The 11,276-nt window shown below is 42.2% G+C and overlaps 1 protein-coding gene across 1 annotated transcript; it reads right to left on the reverse strand.

The window, feature by feature from the left end:
* Window positions 1-261: 261 nt before the first annotated feature.
* LOC145572327 (pentatricopeptide repeat-containing protein At3g09650, chloroplastic-like) lies at window positions 262-3,007 on the reverse strand. Its single transcript, XM_081631311.1, has one exon. It carries the CDS (start codon window positions 2,897-2,899, stop codon window positions 647-649), a length of 2,253 nt encoding a protein of 750 aa, XP_081487437.1. The 5' UTR covers window positions 2,900-3,007; the 3' UTR covers window positions 262-646.
* Window positions 3,008-11,276: the final 8,269 nt, after the last annotated feature.

Here is an 11,276-nt window from a genome sequence, read left to right on the forward strand (position 1 = left end):
TTTTGAAAACTAACAACAGAAAAGTGGAAACACCTTTTTCATGTTGCAAATGTTTTTATTATTTTTTTTATTTATTTTTTTTTACTATTGTTTATGGGGTTTTTTTTTTTTTTTTTCTTTTTTTTTTTACTAAATAAATGGTGTAGATTTAATATTGAAAGTTAGGAGTGTGATTGTTGACACCTCTGCTGCCGATGTGTATCATTGGTATCGTCATTTTTACCATTGGTATGTACACTATTTACAATTCATGTTGGAATCAAATCAGTCGCTTATATTATATGAGAGTGTATAAGGTTTGGCAAGAAGCTCAGCAATATGAGGCATAACTGCATAAGCATAAGCATATCACTTGTACAAATATGAAGCATAAGCATATTGCTGATATTGTTTCTGAGTTTTTGATACAGCTTCAGATATTAACTTTGTCAGGTAGACGTCTTCTGCAAAACCAGGCGTAAGGTTCATTATATCGGATGTTTTCGAATTTGTAATACAGCTTCATAATTCATATAATAACTTTGTCAGCTGTCTTCAGCAAAAACCAGACCTGGCCTTGAGGTTCCATTTTTTTTAAAAATATGTAGTGTTTTTATTACAGCAACTTTGTCAGCGGTGTTCTGCAATGTCATCCCCTGCATCCAGTTCATATAGAATCGGATTCATACTGATCTTGTCTGCCGGGTGGATTTAGACTCCATTCAGTAGCATAATACTCATTTGGTAATCCTAACCAAAACTTGAAAGCTTCTGAAGCTCTCTTTTTCTCTCGCCTTCTATCTTGCCTGGCTTTGGATGCATGCTTACTGGTAAACATCCTCGAGTGCATTTCAACATAAATCCTTGTAAATTTGGTCTTATTTGGAGAGATTCCATTCTCTTCCATGCAAGCAACAATCTCCAAAGCTTTCCTAAAGAAGGCTGCTCTTACACATATGTCGGCCAAAGTATCTAGTAGCCCTTCATCAGGTTTTATTGGTGGTGGCAATGAAGAATTGTTTGCATCATCGTCTCTTCTTGGAGCACATCTCTCCTTTACTTCATTCCAAAGAAGTAATGCTTCACCAGGCTTCCTAGCCAATGCTATGCCGTTAGCAAGGCTGCCGTAGGTGGCCACATTCGGATGAAATCCATGCTCCCTCATTCTTTCAACCACACTCTTGCCTTCTTCAATTAAACCCATCCTACAATACCCTTCAACCAACATATTCCATGCCACTTGATCAACTTTTACTCTAGGATCCTTCAACATTTCCTCAAACACCTTATTTGCTAATTTCGGTTGCCCAGACAAGGCAAAAGCCTTCATCAAAGTGGTGTAACTAATCTTTGTTGGAGCAATTCCTCTAGCCCTCATCTCATTAAAGTATGCAAGAGCTCCCGCACTATCATCCACCAATATGCACCCATCAATCAATGTATTGTATGAAACTACATCGGGCAATATCCCGACAACATCAGTCATCTCCTTAATCAGTTCCTTTGCTCTATCAACCTGCAACTGTTGGCAATAACCCTTTAGTAGAATATTGTATGTGACCAAATTAGCAGGTACGCCAATCCTTGTCATCTCATACAGGACTTGCCTAGCCTTGTCCATTGACCCTGCTTTAACAAGTGCAGATATAACTGTAGTATATGAAACATGATCAGGATGACTAGCACTATCTTCCTGACGCCTCATTGCCTCAAGCATTCGCACCGTGTCAGACAATCTCCCAGCCTTCATATAACCCTTCATCAAGGTCGTGTATATCCTTGAATCCGGTGAATAAACTCTTGGCAGTAATGGAGGTTCTGCATTATCAATGATCGACTTAGGAATTAGCTTTTCAAACCCATCATTTTCATGCTTGATTAAAATATCATCATTTTTGTGCTTGATTTCAATCTCATCCACACCATCAACTTTAGCTAAACTTATGTTCCTAAGAATCCTACAAAGATCCCTCCTCCCCTCGCGCAACGCCTGAACCAACCGCTCAGCAGTCCCTAAATCACCAAATCCAACATAAGCAGCAACAAGAGAATGCAAAGTAGTGATACAAGGCTCAACACCTTTACTAATCATCAACATTAATACACAAACAAGCAAGTCTTTTCTATCAATTCTAGCACATAATTTAATCACCACATTATATGTCAGAGCATCAGGCACAACATCCCACTCAGGCATTTCATCAAACAGTTGGCAGAATTTTTTCACATCCCCAAGATTAGAACAGGCATTAAGCACGGCATTGAAAGCGGCCGTGTCGGGCCAAGAATGAGCCACAAGGGTTCGATCCTCAACCCGACGAATACGCTTAGTAACCGAATAATACAGCCGAATAGCATCATTAGGACCATTATCAGGGAACCCAGAAAGACGGCTAACAACAGCACTCCAAGCCTTAACATGGGGGAGATAATTGGACCTAAGCATAGACTTAATTATGGAAATGGCGTAAAGGGTATGCCCAGATTTGACAGCAGAGACAGCAAGTAACCCAAGAGAGTTGGAATCAAGGCGATGAAGCTGGCGTTCATGGCGGAGACGAGAGATAATGGATTGCGCGCGTGAGAAAGATTCAGGGGTGTTCTGGTAGGAAAGCTGAGAGACTAAGCGGCTAAGGCAAGTGGGGTTTGGAAGATGAGGTGATTGAGAGTAAAGAAGCCAAGCTTCCTCGGTTTTTCGGCTGCGAAGGAGGGAGAGAAGGGTGTGGTCTTCTGAACGTTGTGAGGGAGTTGGGTTAGTGGTGATCGAGGTGGTTGTGGTGCGCTCAGCGCGGATGAAGGTGGTGAACTTGGCGGCGGAGGTGGTGGAAGGTGGGGGTGTTCGGAGGAGAGAGAAAGTATGGGAGTTGAGTGAGAAAAGGGTGGAGAGAGGTGGTGGTGGGAATGTTGTTGTGTTCATCATTTGTCCATTTGGGGGGAGCAAAGGAATGAAGTTGGGGGATTCAAGTTAACAAAATTTGAGTGATATTGGTGGATGTTAATTATGTTACGTTGAGGATATTGTTTTCTCTTGTTGTTCATCATTCCACACAGTCAAGCATAGAGCTGGGATTCTAAATTATAGGGTATATTGTGTTCTACTAGTGGATTACGTCCCGTGTCATACACGATCATTTCACTACATAATTCTATTTTATTGAACATATTTCGTATCTATTTTCTTCTTACTTCGCATATATAGTGAAATTCAACATAGAATATAATGCTAAATGGGTATCATTTTCTTTTTTATTAACCAAATAAATATTTTAAATTTATAATATTTCACCAAGTGGACATGAATAATAACCCTGTTTTAACGATGAAAATATTGAAAATAAAAAGTTAAAATGAATGTAATTTTAACCAATCAAACTGTCTTGTGCATGATTATAGATTAAGGGTTTATAATGTTAAAGCTATATTATTATACACAAACTACTGCGTCAGTCCAGACTGACTAAATGTTTCGTCAGTCTAACGGGTTTTTGATATCCTCTATTGGCTGGATGATATCCTCTATTGGCTGAGTGATATATTGACTATATGATGTCATAACTGGATGATATCCTCTATTGGCTATATGATATGATTGATATCATTTATAATTGTGTCTATGATATCCTTTATTGGCTAGGTGATATTCTCTATTGGCTATATGATAACATAGTTGGATGATATCCTCGATTGGTTATATGATATCATCTATAATTGTGACTATGATATCCTTTATTGGCTGGATGATATCCTCTATTAGCTATATGATATCTTTTATAATTGTGTCTTCTATATCATCTATAGGCTAGACGATATCTGTTTTGGGGTTTTTCTAGTCCCTCGGGAGAGTTACGTCACTAAGTCTGGAGTCTTCTGTCTGTACCTGCAAAATAACGGAGACTCTGGGTGGTAAGAGCTTCGCCTCCGATGATCAAGTTAGAACGTGCACGGAGAAAGGTAAAAAGTGCGGAAAGGTAAAAGTGAGATCTTCTCGGATTCCGAGATAAGGTGTTTTCTGAGAGAATGTAGGTAGAATGTATATGAACGTGCCCCAGAAATGGGGAAAAACTCCCTATTTATAGGGTCATTGGAATACGTGCCCATTAGGTCATTCTAACCTAATGGGATGCGTCGAATTGTGGCTTTCTCGGGAATTGGGCCTTGAAGGCCGCAATTCCACTTGTCATCTAGGGATGACACGTGTCACAGGGGTGACGTGGAAGGCCACGGGGCACCTGTGACACATGTCCCCATGTGACATGTGTCCCCATGTAAGTGTTAAACAGTATTTTAACTGTTCACCTTCGGGAAGAATGACGGGGATGCCCCCGTTTTACCCTCCTATAAATAGCCTTTTACCCCCCAACCTCACTCATCTTTGACCATTTACATAGGTCTAGAGAGAGAAGGAGAGAGAAAAATTTTTTAGAGAGAGAGAGATTTGGTACCCGCCTGTATCAGATTTCCAGAAAATCTCCGTCTGCAGCTTCGTGGATACAATCGGGCACCGCTTGAGACGTGTTTCAGAGTTCTACAGAGGTAACCGTCTCTCCCCTTCTTAGCCTTTTCAAGCTTTTACCGTTTGTACATTTATAATTTTTCAATAAATGGATCACCATCAACACACACGGCACAACCTAGGACTGTAGTCAGCCGGTCTCCTAGTACGGCTGAGTCTAGGACTGGGGGTGCCGTCTCTAGATGTATGGACCTGCTTTGCTCATCCCCGAATCCCACCGTCTCTATGTCTGTGCAGGACACAATGACGAGGGTTAAACAGACGGCTACAAAGCCGAAAAGGAGAAGGGGCACTTTGGAAGTGCCTGCTGACAAGGTAACCCCAGACGGGGAATATGACAAGTCGGATGAGCAAGCAAAGTCTCCTCCGGGTGCTTCCTCCACTCCTAATGATGGGATCTTAGATGAGGCAGACGGCGAGGGGTCCGCCTCTGCTCAAAGTCCTCAAAATGAGTCAGTCGGCGAAGAGGCCGCTGACAGATCCGAATTCAAGGCATCCAGCTCCCATCAAGAGGATGCTGGCTGCGAATACCAACAGGCGGTCAAAGGGCCGTCTATAACGGACCCAATAAAAACGCATATGTCCCCCAAGGACATTGCCACTTTGAAGGGTAGCTTCCAAGCTTTTAAGGATAAGTACCCAATAGGGGTTGATTGGGACATAGAAGTGCTGCTTGAGGAGGTGACTGTGGCTTGGGATGATGATAATAACCATGCCGATAACTATTTCGGCTGCTATGAGGCGGCGTTCAAAGCCGGTCTCCGTTTCCCCCTTCACCGAGGAATAAAAGCAATCTTAAGGGGATACGAGCTAGGCGTGTGGCAACTTACACCTTTCGTGGGTTAACATATTGAGCTATATCAGAATATGACGCCTAGCTTTGAGGCGTTCCCCATATGCATTATATGAGCCGCGCCCCAGGCGGTTGGGGAGCGTGGTATACTCTGACCACTCTCCCGGAGTATATGATGACGCTTGATAAGGCGTCAAAATGGAGTAACTGGAGGGATAAGTTTTATTTGGTGTCTTTTCCAACTTTACGTCAAAACCGGTTCCTCTGCCAGTACAATAAGGATCCAGCTATGCTGGGGAGAAACTGTGCCCGTCCACACATTCCTAAAAAGGCTTGGGCGGAAATAATGGACCCGGGCTTGTTTACAACGACAATAATGCCGCTTGATGATGACATTGAGATAACTTTGCCCAAATGCTAGATACCCCATCCGGAGTGGCTCAAAGACGAGGCGTTTCTCTTCGCCTGTGGTCTAAGTACCATGTTTGAGAGACGTATGTAACCCCTCAACCGGAAAGCTTGCATGTTTGCTTTTTTTTTTTGTAACTTGATTCATTGTTTATCTTACCGGTTGGCTTCCCTTTTGCAGAAACTGCTTTGAAAATGGTTGACGCCAACTAGACGGCTGCCAAATCTGCTGCTCAGGTGCGAAAGGATCTTCTGGAGCAAAAGAAAGCCTAGCCGACAGCCAGAAATGATGGGGTAAGCTCCGCCTAACCTCATAACTTGTAAAATCCACTTTCATTGAACTAACTTATGCCGGTTGTCCTATCTCAGAGTGGGAGCAAGGTGGTTCCCAGGTCAATTTCCAAGATGCTTAAACGAAATCGGCCTTAGGATCTTAAGAAGACCCCTTCCAAGGTGGCCAAGAATCAATTTGCCCAGACGACATCTTTTGTGCCGCCTGGCCAAAAAAGGCCAACGACCGCAGGAAAAAGCCCGGCTACCTTGAAGGCTCTCAGCGAGAGTGCTGAGATTAGCAGTAAAGAGCCGGAAATCTCTAAGACGGTGAAGGGTGGCATGCCACCCGGTGCTGCAACGGCTGTGGGCACAGGGAACCCTCAGTCAGGAGCCCAAGGTATGAACTGCTGCTTAGAGCTCCCATGGACGCATCACTATTTGATGCGAGTTAAATCCCAGACTTCTTAGTCGGGAGATTCGCCAGGAAGCCGGCACGATATTGGTGCCGTCTATGCTGCTTCCTTACAAAACCCTTCTTCTGGTGTAGATACCTCCCAGAGATGGCCAGACATCTAGCAGTACGCCAGGAGGATGTTGAGGACTCTCACTCGGTCTAATAGGGACTGGGTCCCTAGGCTGCAGTAGGTCAACTTTGACCAGATCCTCGCCTTGCTGGCTGAGGTAACTTGAAACTTTTTCACTGCGCTTGATTTTGAATGTAAATCATCTAACTCTTTTTCATCGTCCGTGTTTCACAGGAAATGCTGAGGGTAGATGGGCTCAAAGTCCCGTTTAGGAAGAAGCTGTAAGAGTTTATAGGTATACGCAGCGGAAAATCATGAATCATATTCATATAAGTACCTAATCCCAAGATCACATGCATAACACACAAGACACATAATCATACCTTTGAAGCATGAATTCCACGTAGCAATTTGATTGACAAATCAGGGAGAGAATAGAGCCCCAAGCGTTGCTCCTCTACTTAGTCCACGAGCTTCGAACGAGCCATCCACCAATACTAGATTGGTCGAGTGATTGAGGAAAATCGCGATCACCACCTTTAATGGACTAAGCCGACCACCATGATCCACCACCACCACGAACCACCACACTGGCGCAAGGGAGGAGGAGAGAGCCGTGAGAGAGAGGGGAGTTCGAGAGGGGTTGGTCTCGTGTTTGCTAATTAGGGTTTGATCACACTGATCAGATAATTGCTTACTTACTTCTAAGTAAACGCTAGGGACCTAGTCTATTTATAATCACATTATAACTAGACTAGGGTTAGGAAGCCCAAAACCCTTAAACTTACTCTACATGGCTGGCCATACTAGAGGATGAGGCCCATCACGGGCCTTGTCCTCTCGTGCCCGATCTAGACCCTTTGTGTGACCTTATAGGATCCGTCCAATTGGGATTTGGGCTATTTTACTAGTCCAAAGATCGTTAGTACCTCTAGCTATGATAAAACGACGACCCAAATGTCCGAACTTAATTATCTCCATAATTTGATCCATTTATATATCTAGTAATTGCACACGACGAAGACATAAATCCTTCAATGTCCCACTTGTCTGAGACAAGTGTGCAATATTCAAATTCCTTAAGTCAATATGTGTCGATTTGATAATATGATTGCATCACATGTCGAGATCATATTAATTTACAAATCGTTTCTTGAACTCTGAGTTAGAATTACAAAACCAAATGATTACTGAGTAATGCATTTGAACGCGGCCACGTATTTTCTGAATTCTCCCTCTTCAAGCGGCCATGACACATTCCCTAATTTAATAGGTAGACTCAATCCAATCTTGTGGCAACAAGGCTCCCACTCAACTTTTGAAATAACTGGGAAACACACTTTATAATCTCCAGTTACGGGCAGACGTTTGAGTGTACCACAGTCACAACATCCATTGAATGAAATCAATGTTCCACTCATGTCAAAGGAATCCACTAATATATCTGGAAGCTCTATGCTTGAACTTCAAAGTAGGTCAATAGTTCGATCATGCATCATTCATGCATATCCAAGTGATTGATCGAGCATCTCTATGCCCCTATAGCCCATGAAACTGCGCTATCCAATCAATCTTACATGCTAATCCATTTATTGAAATCATTTATGTCCACTTTAATGATTTCGAACTAGGAACTGAAATAATATATGGATTTTGTTCACCTGTGGGGTTTCATTCACCAGGTCATTTAAATAAACTAACCTGATGATCACAATATTCCGCTTGTCATTGATATCATAAATGAGGTGATATCTCATATCTATTTGTTTGGATTTGTGATGTGACCCTGACTCCTTTGTTTTGACGAAGGTGTCCTTTTAGTCACATGACAATTTGATCCAAACTTCCTCCTTAACTACTCTTACTGTAGCTAAATACACATATTCTGACAATGAGTATGCAATAGTATTCTACTTTGAACTCTTTCAAGCTTACTGTCCTTTCTTCATACAAACACAAAATGTATCTAGATCACTATCTAAAGTCATCTTGCTTGTTTGGAAACTTGCATCCGTATAACCTTTTAACAACTTATTCACTTTTAACGACATTAGCTAGAAAAATTCCTTTAGTGCTTCTCAAGTACTCAAGGATTTGCTCTTTACAACTTTCAGTATGCTTGTTCTGAATTTACTATAAAAATTGCTACACATGCACAAGTCTTATATATCATTTTTCTTTGTACATATCATGGCACATATAATGGACCCTTCAGCAGAAGCATAAGGTACATTATCCATACAACTCAACTCTATTAGCTTTTGAAGGCACTGAGTTTTACTGAGCGTACTACAATGAAACATGGGAAAACATCCTCTCTTAGAGTCTTGCTTCATGAACTTGTCAAGATCCTTATCAACATAAGTCTCTCGATTCATTCCAATCATTTTTAAGATTCATTTTGTGGATCTTGATTCCCAATATGTACTCAATATCTCCTAAGCCTTTCATATAGAAACAACTCTCTAACCACTGCTTGACTTATTCAAGCATTGATATGTCATTTCATATGAACTGTATGTCATCTACATACATGACCAAGAAGACCAATTGCTCCCACTAAACTTCTTGTCTCTACAAGATTCCTTTTCGTTCTTTGAGGAAATCAAACTGTTTGATTGTCTAATCGAAACAAATGTTTCAACTCCCTTATGCTTACTTCAATCCATAAATGAATTTCTGAAGTTTGCAAAACTTTCTAAGATTTTTGGATTTCAAAATTCTTAGGTTGTATCATATACATATCCTTCATCAAGAAAATTTCAAGAAGGTGATTTTGATCTCCATTGCTAAACTTCGTAATCGAAATCAGCAATCACTAGAAGAATCCGAATAGGCTTACACATCTAATAGGTTTGACCCTATTTGTAAGACTATCATGGACTAATACATCTTTACAGACATGGAGTCCATAATCAATTTCTTGGCTTTAAGCCATTTCTTGAGTTGGCACTTATCCAAAGCTTGCTTGTAGGGCATGGGTTCTAACCATTCTAATAGGAAAATTTTAGAAGCTACGAGGATGTACAGTTTCCCGCCTGGTGCAGGCATATATGGACCTAGAATGTCCATGTCCCATTTAGTAAATAAAACCGGCTATGGATTGCCATCAGGTCAGTGGCCGGACGATGGATTAGCTTGCAAAACCTTTAGCACTTGTCTCATTTTTTACCATCTCCATGGCGTCTGACTCAAAAGTGGACCAGAAATACCCCTACCGCCTAGCCCTGACTATTAGTGATCTGCCGCCTATATGGGAGGCGCAGTATCCCGCATGCAATTCTTCGAGAACTTCTTTCCCCTTTTCTAGGGTAACACACTTCAATAGAGGCTTTAAGAAACCTATTTTGAAGAGTTCTCCGTTTCTCATCTCGAATTTTACAGCCCGTTTTTTCATGACAGCCGCTTCCTAGGGTGAATCAGGCAACATGCCGTCTTGCAAGTATGCCCGGATGCCATCCATCCAGGTAGAGGTTCGATCAAGTACTTCAATGGGATCTTCTTCACCAATACTTCGTTTTTCCGTTACTTCCTAGAAGAGCGACCGAGGCGTATCACAGGAGGCGAAAGATGCCAGTTTTGACGGAGCATCCGCCTGATTGTTCTCAGACCTAGGCACCTGAATCAGATGAAATTCTTCAAGTGTCTCAGCTTCAGTTTTGACTGCCTGAAGGTATTTGATCATAGCCGGATGGGTGGCCTCATAGTCACCATGGTATTGGCTGACGACCAAGTGTGAATCAGAGCAGGCGTCAATTTTGGTTGCCCATGCTGCCTTACACATACGGATGCCGGCTAGCAGGGCTTCATACTCTGCCTCATTATTTGAGGCCTGGACTTGAACCGTAGTGCATACTCATACTTGTCCCCCTTAGGGGACTGACGGATAATGCCTGCACCACAACCGTTCATGGTAGAGCTCCCGTCTACATACATTTTCCAAACCTGATCAATATTATCTGGTGCAACCGGCCTTGTCATTTTGACAATGAAGTTGGCGAGCGCCTGACTCTTCACTGCCTTTCTTGGGTCGAAAGTGATTTCAAGACTTTGCATTTCAATAACCTATTTAAGCATTCTACTGGATGACTCTAAGGTTGATATTGGCCGCTTGAGAAGTTGGTCTGTGTAGACAACAATGGGATGTGCCAGGAAGTAAGGTTTCAACTTCTTGACAGCCATGTAAAGACCAAGTCCAAAATTTTCAACCATGGGGTACCGTAGTTCAGTATTTCTTAGTATATGGCTAATGAAATAGACTGGGAGTTGAATGTCGTCTCTCTCAGCAAAGAGAACAACACTGAGGGCATGATCTTTTTGGGCATGATGTGAAACGGCTAAGTACATATAAAGAGTCTCTTTGGGCAGAGGGCTAAGAAGCCTTGGCAAAGTGTGTAGATGTTCTTTCAATTTTTGAAAGGTCGCCTAAGCATCATTCCCCCATTCAAACCTTGTCTTCTTTCTGTTCGCTTGGAAAAATAGAGGCACTTGTCACCTGACCGGCTGAGGAATCTCCCCAATGCCGCTAGATAACCGGTAAGTTTCTGAACTTCCTTGACAGTGCAGGGTGACTTCATGTTAATTACCGACTGTATCTTCTCTGGGTTGGCCTTTATCTCCCTTTGATCAATTAAAAATCCGAGAAACTTCCCAGACTCAACACCAAATACACACTTCCTGGGATTGAGCATGACCTTGTGTCGCGTGAGTGTGGTAAAGGTTTCTCGGAGGTCAGCTAGATGATCCGTCTGTTGCTTGGATTTGACTATCATGTAATCAATGTACG

This window comes from Chenopodium album, chromosome 12 (assembly GCF_948465745.1).
Source record: "Chenopodium album chromosome 12, dcCheAlbu1.1, whole genome shotgun sequence".
In the NCBI taxonomy this organism is placed as follows: domain Eukaryota; kingdom Viridiplantae; phylum Streptophyta; class Magnoliopsida; order Caryophyllales; family Amaranthaceae; genus Chenopodium; species Chenopodium album.